This window comes from Salvelinus alpinus, chromosome 2 (assembly GCF_045679555.1).
Source record: "Salvelinus alpinus chromosome 2, SLU_Salpinus.1, whole genome shotgun sequence".
NCBI classification, from domain to species: domain Eukaryota; kingdom Metazoa; phylum Chordata; class Actinopteri; order Salmoniformes; family Salmonidae; genus Salvelinus; species Salvelinus alpinus.
Window position 1 is genome coordinate 129,229,538 of NC_092087.1, and position 18,969 is coordinate 129,248,506.

At 42.9% G+C, this 18,969-nt stretch overlaps 1 protein-coding gene across 2 annotated transcripts in view; it reads left to right on the top strand.

The window, feature by feature from the left end:
* LOC139568765 (ERO1-like protein beta) overlaps positions 1-18,969 on the top strand; it is a 32,296-nt gene that overhangs the window by 1,945 nt on the left and 11,382 nt on the right. For both annotated transcript variants that reach the window (XM_071390834.1, XM_071390835.1), the window contains exons 2-7: positions 1,567-1,686; positions 3,704-3,787; positions 9,619-9,660; positions 17,493-17,575; positions 17,749-17,822; positions 18,674-18,794. In XM_071390834.1, coding sequence (XP_071246935.1) covers positions 1,567-1,686; positions 3,704-3,787; positions 9,619-9,660; positions 17,493-17,575; positions 17,749-17,822; positions 18,674-18,794 — 524 coding nt within the window. The remainder of the gene's footprint in view (positions 1-1,566; positions 1,687-3,703; positions 3,788-9,618; positions 9,661-17,492; positions 17,576-17,748; positions 17,823-18,673; positions 18,795-18,969) is intronic.

Sequence of the window (18,969 nt, forward strand, 5' to 3'; positions counted from 1 at the left end):
AATGGTCTACACAGTGCTAAGAACTTAATTTCATAGAATTCTTGCAACATGCAGTCTTGTGCAACTTGTTCTTATAAAATACCGTATGTCTCTGCTTTGTCGGTTGACAGTGACACACATACCTTTTCATATGGCTGTAATTACAATATACTCATGAAACGAGTTTATATACAAAAATATTTTCTATGACACCATTTGCATTGATTGGGTCTAAACCTGAATACTTCATGATGAGAGAGAGTGGAAAGGCTTGGGTGTCTGCTGGACCAGAGCAACGCAGTCTTTCTTTCACAAAGCAGCTGTCTATTTCATTATGCATGGGAGAATAAAGCCGTTTGTCCGCAGGTATCAGATGTATGAAAAGGGGAAGGTGGAGGGAAAATGGCAAACGTTTTGGTAACCAAATTTTGGTCAACAACCTCAACCGGCAGCTGGGACGAACGTTGTCATGTTGCTTAAGTGTTTTGTGTTGTTCGAGCGTCAGGAAGTGGTCTTTTATCTGGCTTCCAGCTCTCGTGTCTGATTTGAAAGAGTATGTGGCAGTTTTATATCAGGCTAAATATGTGTAAGAGGAAGTTAAGATTTGCAGGCCAGCTTTTGCACTCATTTCTGTCTCTCTCTCTGTCTCCCCCCTCTCTTTCTTTGGCTGTATTCCATATCTTCCCCTTGCCCCCGGTCCTCCATTTGCACCAGTGTTCCAAAGCTGAGGGAGGGAATATTATGGAGGGTGTAGGGCCTAATTAGACCTTCCGATAGCCACTTTGACAAGTCAGCGTTGCTTCCGAGCAGAGTGTTATCCCAACAAGGTGTAGCCTAAACACATGGTTAACGGTCCGGTCTGCAAGTAGCCTAGTTTTAAAATGGCCCGTGATATGCTTTATGAATGTAAAATATGGCCCGCCAATGCACGATAGAACGTAGCGCGGCTGTTATGGATCATATCTTTTGAATGGTAATGGCTAGAAACAAGCTAGACTTGTTTTACTGTTAAACTGAATGCTGCTATTGTTTTTCATTTTGTAAAGCAGCTTGTGTTTCTTAATGAGGCAAAGGGTATCTGGTGGTGACTGGTTAGCTACAGGGAAGCAAAATAGTCACCTGCGCGATGTGTATAATCGGCGGTGGCGATTGAGCGGAGCCCGTCTGCCTAACCTGCCCACACTCATCGCTTTTTCCCCCCACAGCTCACCAGCTGATGTAGGCTTGGTGTGGTGGGTCCTTCCCACTGTTGAACAGAGCCGTGCTGTGCATCTGTACTGTTAATATTAATTGTGTTTATCACTGAAATTCTCTCAATTTCTCCAAAAAATCGTGTCCAGTCCACTTAGTAGTCTGATTTTAGCCACAGAGATAATTTAGTCTTGTCTCGTTTTAGTCAACTGAAATGAACAATATTTTGTTGTTTAGTTATTGTTTTTCCTGGGTCTATTTAGTCAGTTATAGTGTAGTCAATTGCCACTGAAAAACCAAGTTTTTGACAAATATTTTAGTCACTAATTTTGTTGACAAAATTAACACTGGTGTACAACCATAATTCTTATGGCGTTTTCCGGTTGTTTCCCTCAGTTGACAGGCGTCTTGGATGACTGCTTCTGTGACATCGAGAGCATTGATGTCTTCAACAACTTCAAGATCTACCCCCTCATTCAGAAGCTGACCGAGAGAGACTACTTCAGGTACTACAGGGTAAGTACTAAATAGTAGGCCCCAACAGGGGAGGACGAGGAGCAGTAGAAATGTCCTTAAAATCATCAGACCGTAAGGTTTTGCGTTTGTCTTAGCACTATAGCTTAAAAAATGTGTCCTAAAGGTAATCCCTCAATAAATAATCCTACTACTGTGGATTTACGCTAATTGACTACCTGTATTTTCAAATGGGTTTGTATTTTTTTTAAACTATATCTTTGTTTGAGCTTCAATGGCCCTTAACCCGTAGTACTTAGTGCTTATAAAGGGAGCCTCCCCAATTCAGTTCCTTGCTAATCTAAAACAAATAGGCCAAGCAAATGTTTTCCAGCCTACCCCATAGAGTTTGTGGACGCTGCTCTGTTGTGTATTCACTGCATTGGATGTCTCCACCCGGGACTACTGTTCTAGTTGGAATAGGTCTACTTCACGGTTGACTGTAAATTGACAGCGATTAGACAACATTCTTGAATAAAAAGTTAATTGTGCTACTCCTATTTACGTTATAATGTCCATGGGTGTATTCACCAGGAACCAAACGGATGCAAACGGGCCGAAATAAGACGGGACTAACCTGAACTTGTCCAATAGGGTTGGTTGTTTAGCAACTAAACCGACGCGTGCGCCACTATGGCGCAAAACAGACCGGGTTAACTTAGATTGTTGACATGTTGAAAACGTTTATAAATGAGCACTTGTGGTCTCTCAAATGAATCGGTACAGTTGTTGGTTATCTAGCTGGCTAATTTAGCCATATTAGCGTAGGCATGACATGAGTCAAAACAACATCACAACAAGCTAAAACGAGCCGCCTACGATTCCCCACATGGCAGCTTCTTGTCATTGTTGCTAGCTATCAGAATCATAACCCCACGTGGCCTTCTGCCTCATTGTTGCTTGCGCATCATTTTTGTGACGTTGCCAGCCAACCCTTCTATAAGAAAGGCTTGTTTTCGTTGCGAAACATTTTCCGTTGCAAAATTTGCTTGGGCCCTAGTTACAGCAGAAATACACAGACCTTACGTTATAATTATTGTATGTGATACTTGTCAGGTACATTTAAGTGTGAAAATTAGATGCTCCTCATACTGGAACCTAGTTATTAGAAAGAGTGCACGAGGAGGACATCGCCGTGTGGATGTAACTGAATCTTATAGGGAAATACAGTAGGTCCAGTCCAGTGCTGACAAACCTTGAGTCTTCCGTCTTTCCCAATCATCCTCTTTTGCATCCCTAGACAGTCTTACGAGTTGCCCATTTGTAGAACCTGATGCTAATATGATATCATTCTCTATGATAACAGCACTGTTACTATTGTATAACTGCTCAAACGCTCTCCCGACACCTAGAATCCATAAGAAACATTTAGGCCCATTTGAGTCACTTAATCTTTTCACAAAGGCAGTTAAAAAAAAAAAGTCTCTCAATGTGAGTCCAGCTGTTGCGTTCATACGCCATTCATACACACCAAGCCATCTCATTCTAAAAGGCAATGTATTGCCCTTTTCCCACTGTGAACATCCCATCAGGAACTCTGAAAAGGAAGAATAGACTCATAGGAACATCATAAATATTTTCAGAATACTCATCTGGCCCCTAGTGTGATATTCCGATTAAGTTTCTGTCCCCCACTGATCAGTAAGCTGCTGCTCTACTAGTCACCATCCCATTGACTGAGCAACATTTTGACCCCACAAAATCAGTGTGTCACCTTTATGATTATCAGGTATTCTCCTCAATCTGTCGCCTTCGAATGAGGTTGACGTATCCAATGACGAGCACGACTAGGAAAGACGTCACCAGCAACAACAATGCCCCGTGGCGTTTACGGCGGAGCTCGTCCCTGAAATGCGTCAATGGAAAGAGAATCTGAATCGGTTGTTGACATCATTATTTGAGTGAATTTAGCCTAGCTGTTCTGTCTTGCCTGTCTCCAACACATCACATCTCTGTGTGACGCAGTCACTTTCATAGCATATACCATGCCATCTCAACTCTTCCCTTTTCTTCTCCACAGGTCAACCTGAATAGGCCCTGTCCCTTCTGGGCCGACGATAGCCACTGCTCCATCAAGGACTGCCAAGTGGAGCCCTGCCCAGAGGTCAGTTCAACCGACCCACAATTATCTACTTTGGTCTCCACATCGACTCCTAGTATTAATTACACACAGGCACCTCCTGTAGGTCTGAAATGGTTAAATAAGTATTGGAAATGTGGTAAAAATTGCACATGGGCTACAACAAGGTGGTGCTATTATTGCTATATTTTTAAAACATTTATTTCACCTTTATTTAACCAGGTAGGCCAGTTGAGAACAAGTTCTCATTTACAACTGCGACCTGGCCAAGATAAAGCAGTGCGACACATACAACAACACAGAGTTACACATGGAATAAACAAACATACAGTCAATAACACAATAGAAAAAGTCTATATACAGTGTGTGCAAATGGTGTGAGGAGGTAAGGCAATAAATAAGCCATAGTAGCGAAGTAATTACATTTTAGCAAATTAACAATGGAGTGATAGATTTGCAGATGATGATGTGCAAGTAGAAATACTGGTGTGCAAAAAAGTAAATAAAAACAATATGGGGATGAGGTAGGTAGATTGGATGGTCTATTTACAGATGGGCTGTGTACAGCTGCAGCGATCGGTAAGCTGCTCAGATAGCTGATGCTTAAAGTTAGGGAGATATTAGTCTCCAACTTCAGCGATTAAAAAAAAATATATATATATATATATATATACACTGCTCAAAAAAATAAAGGGAACACTTAAACAACACAATGTAACTCCAAGTCAATCACACTTCTGTGAAATCAAACTGTCCACTTAGGAAGCAACACTGATTGACAATAAAGTTCACATGCTGTTGTGCAAATGGAATAGACAAAAGGTGGAAATTATAGGCAATTAGCAAGACACCCCCAATAAAGGAGTGGCTCTGCAGGTGGTGACCACAGACCAATTCTCAGTTCCTATGCTTCCTGGCTGATGTTTTGGTCACTTTTGAATGCTGGCGGTGCTTTCACTCTAGTGGTAGCATGAGACAGAGTCTACAACCCATACAAGTGGCTCAGGTAGTGCAGCTCATCCAGGATGGCACATCAATGCGAGCTGTGGCAAGAAGGTTTGCTGTGTCTGTCAGCGTAGTGTCCAGAGCATGGAGGCGCTACCAGGAGACAGGCCAGTACATCAGGAGACGTGGAGGAGGCCGTAGGAGGGCAACAACCCAGCAGCAGGACCGCTACCTCCGCCTTTGTGCAAGGAGGAGCAGGTGGAGCACTGCCAGAGCCCTGCAAAATGACCTCCAGCAGGCCACAAATGTGCATGTGTCTGCTCAAACAGTCAGAAACAGACTCCATGAGGGTGGTATGAGGGCCCGACGTCCACAGGTGGGAGTTGTGCTTACAGCCCAACACCGTGCAGGACGTTTGGCATTTGCCAGAGAACACCAAGATTGGCAAATTCGCCACTGGCGCCCTGTGCTCTTCACAGATGAACGCAGGTTCACACTGAGCACATGTGACAGACGTGACAGAGTCTGGAGACGCCATGGAGAACGTTCTGCTGCCTGCAACATCCTCCAGCATGACCGATTTGGCGGTGGGTCAGTCATGGTGTGGGGTGGCATTTCTTTGGGGGGACCGCACAGTCCTCCATGTGCTCGCCAGAGGTAGCCTGACTGCCATTAGGTACCGAGATGAGATCCTCAGACCCCTTGTGAGACCATATGCTGGTGCGGTTGGCCCTGGGTTCCTCCTAATGCAAGACAATGCTAGATCTCATGTGGCTGGAGTGTGTCAGCAGTTCCTGCAAGAGGAAGGCATTGATGCTATGGACTGGCCCGCCCGTTCCCCAGACCTGAATCCAATTGAGCACATCTGGGACATCATGTCTCGCTCCATCCACCAACGCCACGTTGCACCACAGACTGTCCAGGAGTTGGCGGATGCTTTAGTCCAGGTCTGGGAGGAGATCCCTCAGGAGACCATCCGCCACCTCATCAGGAGCATGCCCAGGCGTTGTAGGGAGGTCATACAGGCACGTGGAGGCCACACACACTACTGAGCCTCATTTTGACTTGTTTTAAGGACATTACATCAAAGTTGGATCAGCCTGTAGTGTGGTTTTCCACTTTAATTTTGAGTGTGACTCCAAATCCAGACCTCCATGGGTTGATAAATTTGATTTCCATTGATAATTTATGTGTGATTTTGTTGTCAGCACATTCAACTATGTAAAGAAAAAAGTATTTCATAAGAATATTTCATTCAATCAGATCTAGGATGTGTTATTTTAGTGTTCCCTTTATTTTTTTGAGCAGTGTATATTTGAATGTTTTTGCAATTCGTTCCAGTCATTGGCAGCAGAGAACTGGAAGGAAATGAGATATACCTGCTGGAGCGCATGCTGCGGGTGGGTGTTGTTATGGTGACCAGTGAGCTGAGATAAGGAGGAGCTTTACCTAGCAAGGACTTATAGATGACCTTGAGCCAGTGGGTCTGGCGCCGAATATGTAGCGAGGGCCAGCCGACGAGAGCATACAGGTCACAGTGGTGGGTAGTATATGGGGCGTTGGTGACAAAACGGATGGCCCTGTGATAGACTACATCTAGTTTGCTTAGTAGAGTGTTAGAGGTTATTTTGTAAATGACATCGCCAAAGTCGAGGATCGGTAGGATAGTCAGTTTTACGAGGGTATGTTTGGCAGCGTGAGTGAAGGAGGCTTTGTTGCGAAATAGGAAGCTGATTCTAGATTTAGTTTTGGATTGGAGATGTTTAATATGAGTCTGGAAGGAGAGTTTACAGTCTAGCCAGACACCTAGGTATTTGTAGTTGTCCACATATTCTAAGTCAGAACCATCCAGAGTAGTGATGCTAGACGGGTGGGTGCGGGCAGCGATCGGTTGAAAAGCATGCATTTAGTTTTACTAGCGTTTTAAGAGCAGTTGGAGGCCACGGAAGGAGTGTTGTATGGCATTGAAGCACGTTTGGAGGTTTGTTAACACAGTGTCCAAAGAAGGGCCAGATGTATACAGAATGGTGTCGTCTGCATAGAGGTGGATCAGGGAATCACCCGCAGCAAGAGCGACATCAATGATATATACAGAGAAAAGAGTTGGCCCAAGAATTGAACCCTGTGGTACCCCCATAGAGACTGCCAGAGGTCCGGACAACAGGCCTTCTGATTTGACACACTGAACTCTGTCTGAGAAGTAGTTGGTGAACCAGGCGAGGCAGTCATTTGAGAATCCAAGGCTGTTGAGTCTGCCGATAAGAATACGGTGATTGACAGAGTCGAAAGCCTTGGCAGGTCGATGAAGACGGCTGCACAGTACAGTATTCGATGCTAGTTCAGTCTGCCACAGGGTGTTTTTGTGCTGATCGAGGGCAGTCAGGTCTGGAGTGAACCAAGGGCTATATCTGTTCTTAGTTCTACATTTTTTGAAAGGGGCATTATTTAAGATGGTGAGGAAATTACTTTAAAGAAAGACCAGGCATCCTCTACTGACGGGATGAGGTCAATATCTTTCCAGGATACCCGGGCCAGGTCGATTAGAAAGGCCTGCTCGCAGAAGTGTTTTAGGGAGCGTTTGACAGTGATGAGGGGTGGTCATTTGACCGGGGACACATAGCGGATGCAAGCAATGAGGCAGTGATCGCTGAGATCCTGATTTGAAAACAGCAGAGGTGTTTTTGGAGGTCAAGTTGGTCAGGATAATATCTATGAGGGTGCCCATGTTTATGGGTTTAGGGTTGTACCTGGTGGGTTCCTTGATAATTTGTTCGAACTGTTTGGGCATAGACCTGGAAAGTATGACAGAACTCTGCAGGCTATCTCTGCAGTAGATTGCAACTCCTCCCACTTTGACAGTTCTATCTTGACGGAAAATGTTGTAGTTGGGGATGGAAATCTCAGAATTCTTGGTGGCCTTCCTAAGCCAGGATTCAGACACGGCAAGGACATCAGGGTTGGCGGAGTGTGCTAAAGCAGTGAGTAAAACAAACTTAGGGAGGAGGCTTCTGATGTTAACATGCATGAGACCAAGGCTTTTACGGTTACAGAAGTCAACAAATGAGAGCGCCTGGTGACACGCAGGGCCTGGGTTAACCTCCACATCACCTGAGGAACAGAGGAGTAGGAGGATGAGGGTACGGCTAAAGGCTATCAAAACTGGTCGTCTAGTGCGTTGGGGACAGAGAATTAAAGGAGCAGATTTCTGGGCGTGGTAGGATAGATTCAGGGCATAATGTACAGACGGGTAGGGTGCGGGTGCAGTGGAGGTAAACCTAGGCATTGAGTGACGATAAGAGAGGTTGCATCTCTGGACGCACTAGTTATGCTGGGTGAGGTCACCGCTTGTGTGGGAGCTGGGACAAAAGAGGTATCTGAAGCATGTTGAGTGGGACTAGGGGCTCCGCAGTGAACTAAAACAATGATAACTATCCTAAACAACAGTATACAAGGCATATTGACATTAGAGAGAGACATAAAACAAGGCATAAAGCAATCACAGGTGTTGATTGGAAGAGCTAGCTAAGTCAACAACGCAAAACAACAGCTAATCAGCTAAGACAACAACAACAGGTAAAATGGCGATGAATGGGCAGAGAGGGTCAGTTAACTACACACAGGGCCTGAGTTCGAGGCTGGGGCCGACAGATAAACAAAATGGAGTACCGTGATTAATGAACAGTCCAGCAGGCATCAGCTATGTAGCCAAGTGATCATAGGGTCCAGTGAACAGCAATAGATGAAACAGGGAAGCCGCTAGGTAGTCGTTACTACACTAGCAAGCGGGAGACATGGCGTTCAAAAAAAAGTTAGCAGGTCGGGGCTAGTAGAAGCGTCTGCTCCGACGTCCGGCAAAGGCCGGTTGAGGGCACAACGGATGGAATTACGTCGGCAGACCAGTCATGATGGAACGGCATGTCGACAAAGGGTCCAGGCCATTTGGCAAAAGAGGTATTGTAGCTGGAGTAATTTTGTTTGCTAGCTGGGAGATGCGCCTGGCTCGCGGCTAACTGGTGCTAGCTTCAGGACAAGGGCGTTAGCCACTATAGACACTCGGTAGCAGATAGCTAGCAGCGATGATCTGATGCAAAGGTCCAGAGCTTACGGCAAGAATCCGGTGGTGTAGTGGATTCTAGTCGTGTTAGTGAAGAGTCCGGGAGACATCAGCTGTGTAGCCGAGTGATCATAGGGTCCACTGAGCAGGCCTGGAGATGGACCTGGCTCAAGGCTAGCTTCGGGGTTGGGCCACTCGGTGGTGGCAGCTAGCTAGCTGCGACGATCAGGAGTAATGGTCCAGGGCTTACAGCAGGAATCCTGTGTTTTAGTGGAGAAAAACAATCTGATATGCTCACGGTTGATAACGCGCTATGCAGGCTGGCAAGTATTATCCAGGCTAAAAGCGTCTGGTGTCTGTGCTAAAGGTAAAGGCCGCTAGCAGTGGCTAACAATGACTAAATAGCTAGTAGCTAATTAGCTGCTGATGGCTAGCTTCTGGTGGAGGTTTTAGCTATATGGTCTAAAAATAGCAGATCCGTATCACATTGGGTGAGGCGGGTTGCCGGAAGGTATATTTAATTTTAAAAAAGGAAAAAGAGATTTAAAATGTATACAAAAAAGACGAAAAATACAAAATTTACACGGGAGAACGACAAACAACGTCTGCACTGCTACGCCATCTTGGAATATTGCTAATCATTCTAATTATTTTAAATCTAGGCCACCAAGAAGAGACCAGGGCTAGGGGCAAATTAACCCTAGTGGGTTAATTTACAATTGTTAATATAGTGTTTCCCTAGTCTTCGTATTCTAATCTGTGTTTTCTGTTAATTATAGCTTAGCCTCTGTGACCTGCTTTCTGCATTGTTGACAGTGATGTCCCATCAGTTTTCTTTGTGTGTGTTTGTTTACAGAGCAAGATTCCAGTGGGAATAAAGTCTGGAAACTACAATAGGGTAAGGCGGTCTTCTCCCCAGATAGACAGACGGCGTTCACTCAACAGTCATTCAACTGTAATGAATACAAACACACTCTACAAACACATTAAAATGAAAGGAAAGAGAATGTTCCATATGCACTTTCGATTTTCATGCAATATGGCAAAGAAACAGGAGTGTACTTACTATGTTTTAAAAGAATTAGGGCAAAGGAGTAAGTTAAACAGATAATACTGTGTAAATGTATGGTTGGAAGAATGTATTATGGTTGGGGGGGGGGGTAAGCGAGGGACATGATTGTTGGCAAACGCTTGGGTCGTGTTCAGTAGGCATGAAAAGGAGTGAAACAGGTGGAGTGAAACGGGTGGGTACTATCTGATTTTTCTCCAATTACCAATGCTTGTTTTTGTTCTCTTCTACAGAATGTTTTGATACAGTGTGCGCTAATGAACATGACACTGGCATAATGCCTTCTGTTTGTCTTGTAATGACCCACTAGTGTTTGTTGGATATCTGGACTGATTGCCAGTCAAGGTCAAATCCTGCTGTATCTTTAGTTAGTGGGAAAAGGTTATGTTTGGACACATCGGTTGAGCTAGGGGTAGTTACATGGCTATAGGCTACATTATGTGCAGGGCAAGGTTTGTTTTTCAACTTTAATGAAATCAGCCACATCTCACAGATTTTCGACCAACAGCGTTTAGCCAGACAGCTCTTCAAAACTTTTCAGTAGTTTATTAGCCACATCTGGCTTGACCTCCCGAGGCCTCTGGTCCCTTATTGTGTTGTGTGTGATTTTTGCCACATCACCCCCAGTGTTAGGGGTTAGCGCTAAGTGTGCTACTGGAGACGTGTGAGGCAAAAGGCAGATTAATTTCGCAGTTAGCGCTGTGGTGATGCTCTCCCACAGCTGAAGGCACAGAGTGCTGGCTAGAGACGCTATGTGGCTGGCGACGTGGCCATGCCACAGGACAAAGCACAGCAGGTGCTTGTGTGTGAGGTCATGACGAAACATTAGCTGACTGCACATCAGAGTTGTTTATTTTGCTTTTTATGCTTCGTGGCATGTGGCGTTAGCTTAACCAATTTGTTTAGCCCCTCAGGTATTTTTTCTTGACTGACTTTCTATTTAAAAAGTTTAATCCTATTGTAGACAGTGTGTGAAGAGCTCGAGTTGAAGTATACAGAGTAGGGAGCCCTATATGATGGATTTAGCCTAGCCTAATTGATAACAAAGATGGGTCGTTCCATTTGATTTCAATCACCTTTTGACTGCATCCCTTTTGATTTTAACAAAATTGTTTATACATATTTGTCCATGGTAGAAGTGGTCAGAAAGTAGCTTTTTGGACTTGAATGCCAAAACATTTAGGAGATAGTGGTGCTCGAAGATGACCCATTTTACATACCCCACCATACCATGAGACATCCATGTCTTCATCACTGGAAAATATATAAGGTTGAGTTTGATATAATTTAAAAGCTTATAAACAGGGTTGTCAAACTATTGTATTATTTCTTGACAATGATATATATATACATTTATTTTAAGCTATATGTTGTATCTTAGACCCGATTTTACATAATCTGAGGTGTTTGTGTTGTGCCCGCCACAGCATGCTCTTGAATACAGGTTGGGTGTCATGTTTTGGGTGATCAATTATTTTAAATGGGAATACAATTGAAATGTCAACTTTCAAATAAATGGTAGCTCAAAGATGGTTGGAGGTCCACACATTAGAGACTTAAATAAGAATATCAGTTTTAAATTATACTGCCAAGTTTCTATAGGAAACCTATTGAAATCATAGAAATATAGATAATAGAGTAGACATTCCCATTTAAATTGACTTTTGATGGTGGGTGGACTGGTGGCCATCTTTGTGGTAGTAATTGGAAGTATACATTTCAATTCAGTTAACATTTAAATTATGTACCAGCTAAATTGCAAGGATATGTCCTAGGGTTGAGCAGTATCCAGATTTCCATACCTTCACACCATACTTGTGCCATCCCGGGATATACGGTATTACTGGTAGTGCACATAAGGGGCGCTATTTTTTTTCTCTTCCAAACGTATAAAAAAAAAAGGCAAAAAAACATCACTTACCAGAATGCTAACAAGTACTAAGGAATTCTTATAGTGGATGCTAGGTAAATGCTAATGAGCGCATACTACTAGGACAGACAACCCAGCTCATAAAGTTATGCAAGTATCTCAAAACGCAGTTTGCAGCACGCACAGAACAAAAATTAGACAGCAGGGTTCTTAATACAGGAGGGGATTGTCTCTGCTGCTCCTACCAAGAAGCTTGATCTTGCAAGCTAACGTTAGCAAAATGAACAAGTTTGCAAAACCCAGCTGGAGAGAATTTATTTGGCACATCTTAGATAGTTAACTTAATAGTTATAGGATATATAGCTGGCAAACATTAGTAGTAAATGTCATACAAGTGGAACTTGATCAGCTCACTTAAGTTCCGCTGCAGCAGTGACTCACCCATTTTGCTCATTGTGCTTCTTTGTAAACAAACACACGTGACTGGCTCAAACCGCTTTTTTGGGAAACTAGTACCTGTAAGCTTCATAATGATGAAAAATGATCTAACGGGCGAAATTATGAACGCGATCTGCTTTATCTATTACCTAGTAGACAAGTTGACTGCAGGTATTTATTTAAAAAGTATTACTATTCAAAGCACAAAAACCATCACTTACCAGTATGCTAACAAAATGCTAATAAGTTCTAGGGGATTCTCATGGAGAATGCTAACAAAATAATAACGAGCGCATTGCAAACATTGTATACAGTTTCTGACCTAAACTACACAAGTAACTCAAAAACGCTAGTCACAGTTTGTTGCATGCGGAGTTGCCACTTTAGTTTTAGAAGTGGGGGTATACAACCTAAAGCTCATTTCCTTTTACACAATTCAATATCCCGTCTCTATTTAGCACAAAAAGCAAGCAAAATTGCCCACAGTCATCAAGCTAGTAGGTAAGAGATCATTATTACATTTGTTTAAGTGATTAGTAAGACTGAACTAGATCAAAGGTAATTCAATAATAAATATTGTGTTGCACCTAATATATGGACAACTCTTGAAAAAAGACTTTTGATTTTGTCTTTATTAAGACATCCTATCAGACCGACCAGCCAGCCCTAACCGCTTGCACGCCCGACCCCCTCCAGTCTAGTCAATAACTCAACTCTCTCCCAACACAAATTCCTTCACAGTTCACACCTTTTTTTAATTTCCAAGGGAATGTTTTGGAAACAAAAAAACCCACATACACCTCAAATATACATTAACAAACAGCAAATCTTCCATATAATTAATCTCATAGGACTAATAGTAAATCATTAAATCAAATGTATTTATATAGCCCTTCTTACATCAGCTGATATATCAAAGTGCTGTACAGAAACCCAGCCTAAAACCCCAAGCAGCAAGCAATGCAGGTGTAGAAGCACAGTGGCTAGGAAAAACTCCTTAGAAAGGCCGAAACCTAGGAAGAAACCTAGAGAGGAACCAGGCTATGAGGGGTGGCCAGTCCTCTTCTGGCTGTGCCAGGTGGAGATTATAACAGAACATGGCCAAGATGTTCAAATGTTCATAAAGGACCAGCATGGTCAATTAATAGTAATCACAGTGAACAGGTCAGGGTTCCATAGCCGTAGGCAGAACAGTTGAAACTGGAGCAGCAGCACGGCCAGGTGGACTGTGGACAACAAGGAGTCATCATGCCAGGTAGTCCTGAGGCATGGTCCTAGGGCTCAGGTCCTCCGAGAGAGAAAGAAAGAGAGAATTAGAGAGAGCATACTTACATTCACACAGGACACCGGATAAGACAGGAGAAATACTCCAGATATAACAGACTGACCCTGTGGTCTCAATTAAAGAGTAGGCTATAACAATCAATCTTAACATAATCACTAGTTAACTACACATGGTTGATGATATTACTAGTTTATCTAGCTTGTCCTGCGTTGCATATAATCGATGCTGTGCCTGTTAATATATCATTGAATCACACCATCTACTTCGCCAAACGGGTGATTTAACAAGCGCATTCGCGGAAAAAGCACTGTCGTTGCACCAATGTGTACCTAACCATAAACATCAACGCCTTTCTTAAAATCAATACACAAGTATACAGTGGGGAGAACAAGTATTTGATACACTGCCGATTTTGCAGGTTTTCCTACTTACAAAGCATGTAGAGGTCTGTAATTTTTATCATAGGTACACTTCAACTGTGAGAGACGGAATCTAAAACAAAAATCCAGAAAATCACATTGTATGATTTTTAAATAATTAATTTGCATTTTATTGCATGACATAAGTATTTGATCACCTACCAACCAGTAAGAATTCCGGCTCTCACAGACCTGTTAGTTTTTCTTTAAGAAGCCCTCCTGTTCTCCACTCATTACCTGTATTAACTGCACCTGTTTGAACTCGTTACCTGTATAAAAGACACCTGTCCACACACTCAATCAAACAGATTCCAACCTCTCCACAATGGCCAAGACCAGAGAGCTGTGTAAGGACATCAGGGATAAAATTGTAGACCTGCACAAGGCTGGGATGGGCTACAGGACAATAGGCAAGCAGCTTGGTGAGAAGGAAACAACTGTTGGCGCAATTATTAGAAAATGGAAGAAGTTCAAGATGACGGTCAATCACCCTCGGTCTGGGGCTCCATGCAAGATTTCACCTCGTGGGGCATCAATGATCATGAGGAAGGTGAGGGATCAGCCCAGAACTACACGGCAGGACCTGGTCAATGACCTGAAGAGAGCTGGGACCACAGTCTCAAAGAAAACCATTAGTAACACACTACGCCGTCATGGATTAAAATCCTGCAGCGCACGCAAGGTCCCCCTGCTTAAGCCAGTGCATGTCCAGGCCTGTCTGAAGTTTGCCAATGACCATCTGGATGATCCAGAGGAGGAATGGGAGAAGGTCATGTGGTCTGATGAGACAAAAATAGAGCTTTTTGGTCTAACTCCACTCACCGTGTTTGGAGGAAGAAGAAGTATGAGTACAACCCCAAGAACACCATCCCAACCGTGAAGCATGGAGGTGGAAACATCATTCTTTGGGGATGCTTTTCTGCAAAGGGGACAGGACGACTCCACCGTATTGAGGGGAGGATGGATTTGGCCATGTATCGCGAGATCTTGGCCAACAACCTCCTTCCCTCAGTAAGAGCATTGAAGATGGGTCGTGGCTGGGTCTTCCAGCATGACAACGACACGAAGCACACAGCCATGGCAACTAAGGAGTGGCTCCGTAAGAAGCATCTCAAGGTCCTGGAGTGGCCTAGCCAGTCTCCAGACCTGAACCCAATAGAAAATCTTTGGAGGGAGCTGAACGTCCGTATTGCCCAGCGACAGCCCCGAAACCTGAAGGATCTGGAGAAGATCTGTAGGGAGGAGTGGGCCAAAATCCCTGCTGCAGTGTGTGCAAACCTAGTCAAGAACTACAGGAAACGTATGATCTCTGTAATTGCAAACAAAGGTTTCTGTACCAAATATTAAGTTCTGCTTTTCTGATGTATCAAATACTTATGTCATGCAATAAAATGCAAATTAATTACTTAAAAATCATACAATGTGATTTTCTGGATTTTTGTTTTAGATTCCGTCTCTCATAGTTGAAGTGTACCTATGATAAAAATTACAGACCTCTACATGCTTTGTAAGTAGGAAAACCTGCAAAATCGGCAGTGTATCAAATACTTGTTCTCCCCACTGTATATTTTTAAACCTGCATATTTAGTTAATATTGCCTGCTAACATGAATTTCTTTTAACTAGGGAAATTGTGTCACTTCTCTTGCAAGAGTCAGGGTATATGCAGCAGTTTGAGCCGCCTGGCTCGTTGCGAACTGTGTGAAGACTATTTCTTCCTAACAAAGACAGCCAACTTCACCAAGCAGGGGATGATTTAACCCAAGCGCATTTGCGAAAAAAGCACAATCGTTGCACGAATGTACCTAACCATAAACATCAATGCCTTTCTTAAAATCAATACACAGAAGTATATATTTTTAAACCTGCATATTTAGTTAAAAGAAAATTCAGGTTAGCAGGCAATATTAAACTAGGGAAATTGTGTCACTTCTCTTGTGTTCATTGCACGCAGAGTCAGGGTATATGTAACAGTTTGGGCCGCCTGGCTCGTTGCGAACTAATTTGCCAGAATTTTACGTAATTATGACATAACATTGAAGGTTGTGCAATGTAACAGCAATATTTAGACTTATGGATGCCACCCGTTAGATAAAATACGGAACGGTTCCGTATTTCACTGAAAGAATAAACGTTTTGTTTTCGAAATTATAGTTTCCGGATTTGACCATATTAATGACCTAAGGCTCGTATTTCTGTGTGTTATTATAATAATAATTTACACTTGTGTGTATAAGATAGTTGTGAAATTGTTAAGTTAGATTACTTGTTAGATATTACTGCATAGTTGGAACTAGAACTAGAAGCACAAGCATTTCGCTACACTCACATTAACATCTGCTAACCATGTGTATGTGACAAATAAAATGTGATTTATAATTACGTCTATGATTTGATAGGGCAGTCTGACTGAGCGGTGGTAGGCAGCAGCAGGCTCGTAAGCATTCATTTAAACAGCACATTACTGCGTTTGCCAGCAGCTCTTCGCAATGCTTCAAGCATTGCGCTGTTTATGACTTCAAGCCTATCAACTCCTGAGATTAGGCTGGCAATACTAAAGTACCTATTAGAACATCCAATAGTCAAAGTTATATGAAATACAAATGGTATAGAGAGAAATAGTCCTATAATAACTACAACCTAAAACGTCTTACCTGGGAATATTGAAGACTCATGTTAAAAGGAACCACCAGCTTTCATATGTTCTCATGTTCTGAGCAAGGAACTTAAACGTTAGCTTTTTTACATGGCACATATTGCACTTTTACTTTCTTCTCCAACACTTTTTGTTTTTGCATTATTTAAACCAAATTGAACATGTTTCATTATTTATTTGAGACTACATTGATTTTATTGATGTATTATATTTAGTTAAAATAAGTGTTCATTGTTCATTCAGTATTGTTGTAATTGTCATTATTACATATATATATATAAAAATCGGCCGATTAATCGGTATCAGCTTTTTTGGGTCCTCCAATAATCGGTATCGGCATTGGAAAATTATTATCGGTCGACCTCTACAGATGTTGTAGAGCATGAACCTGCAGGAGTGAGTCACTATTTTGATGTTTGCAGAGAACATTGTCCAGGGTAATGCCAAGGTTCTTTGCACTCTAGGAGGGGGACCGTGGAGTTGTCGACCGTGATTGAGTAGTCTTGGAGCGGTCAGGCCTTCCCCAGGAGGATGAGCAGCTCTGTCTTGTTGAGCTCTGTCTTGTTGAGCTCCTCCCTTCTGGCACCCACCTGGGTGTCAGAAGGGAGGAATGAGAAAAGTAGTTGTGTGTTATCTGCATAGCAATGATTGGAGAGACCATAAGAGGATATGATAGAGCCGAGTGACTTGGCGTATAGAGAGAAAAAAGGAGGGGGCCTAGAACCGAGCCCTTGGGGGACACCAGTAGTGAGAGCATGTGAAATGGTTCAACTTTGAGCACCTTTATCTGTTTTGGCATTCAAGTCCAAAAAGTAACCATGGGCAAATATGTATGGAAAGTTTTGTTCAAATCACAAGGGGTGCCATCAAAAAGTGATTGAAATCAAATTGAACGACCCAGATGGAGCATTTTTCTTAGGCTACCCATTTTTACTTTAAAGTTAGCTTATTTCATCTAGCTAATGCTCTTTTCTCTTTCTATCCTTGTGGCCAGTATTCCCAGGTGGCCAACGCCAACACAGACATAGTAGATTGTGAACAAGCCCAAGACCTGGGGGCCATTAACAGCACCCTGAGGTAAGAGCACACGCATGCTACTTCCCTAAAAGGCCTCATACATACCATGGGCATCAGTTTTGATAAGAAACCACTAAACCAACACTCCAAAATATGGTGGTTATTTCAGATGAATGAAAGCATTGTCCAAGAGTGGTTGCTGTATTACTTTTGCTCCTCCTCCTCTCCTATAGTAACTACAGTAAAGAGGCCTTTGAGGACTGGGCCCGGCACGATGACGCACAGGACCACTTCTGTGAGCTGGATGGTAAGGCCCACTCTTCTTCCACCGCAATGCTCTTTTTAGACGGTGCCTATTTTTTCCATTCATATGGGATTGAGGCTGGTGTATTTCTTCTAACATTGGTGCTAGAGTGGGGTGTTGCAAAAGCAGTAGGTTTTTTACCTGCTACACTGGAAGTGGAACTTAAGGCCAGTGTGCAAGATCCACTTTTATAAATTATACGCTCAGTAATCTGATGGGCAAACGCATGTAGCTGTCTGAGAGTATCTGTTTGGAGAGGTGGAGACTTTGCTAGTGTCGTTAGAATATTTTCTAACACGTCTCCCCCTGGAACATAATCGAGCATCTGACGCAATTGTCTGTGGAATTGCAAAATATTTTATTTCTGAGTGTCTGAGGTTATACGCTCACCAACGCGAGACTCTCGTGAAGCCACGCTTCTTACATAATAGGAGCTTCTCATGGTCTGCAAAGACTGTGCATGTAGTGTAGCAGGCCAGTAATGCATTTTGGTCTTTGACAGTCACTTTCGAGATGTGAAAACATCTGCCAAACTTTTTTATTTTATTTTTATTTCACCTTTATTTAACCAGGTAGGCCAATTGATAACAAGTTCTCATTTACATCTGCGACCTGGCCAAGATAACGCAAAGCAGTGCGACAAAAACAACACAGTTACACATGGGATAAACAAACGTGCAGTCAATAACACAATAGAAAAATATGCATACAGTGTGTGCAAATGTGTGAAATTTGGTGAAATTCCCCTTTAACGTTGACAAGATACATGTTATAAGGTGCATTTCAATAGTGAAAGGGATTCATCTATCCATTCATCCCAATGTTCTCTCATTCTTTCTCACACCTTCTGTCAGATGAGACGTCACCAGATGCAGACTATGTGGACCTGCTCCTAAACCCGGAGCGCTACACTGGCTACAAGGGCCCCTCAGCCTGGAGAGTGTGGAACAGCATCTACGAGGAGAACTGCTTCAAGTGAGACGCACACAAAAGAAACTTGTGCACATTTTTTTAATTTTACCTTTATTTAACTAGGCAAGTCAGTTAAGAACAAATTCTTATTTTTCAATGACGGCCTAGGAACAGTCGGTTAACTGCCTTGTTCAGGGGCAGAACAGTTTTGCACACAGATTAACTACATCTCTCCCAT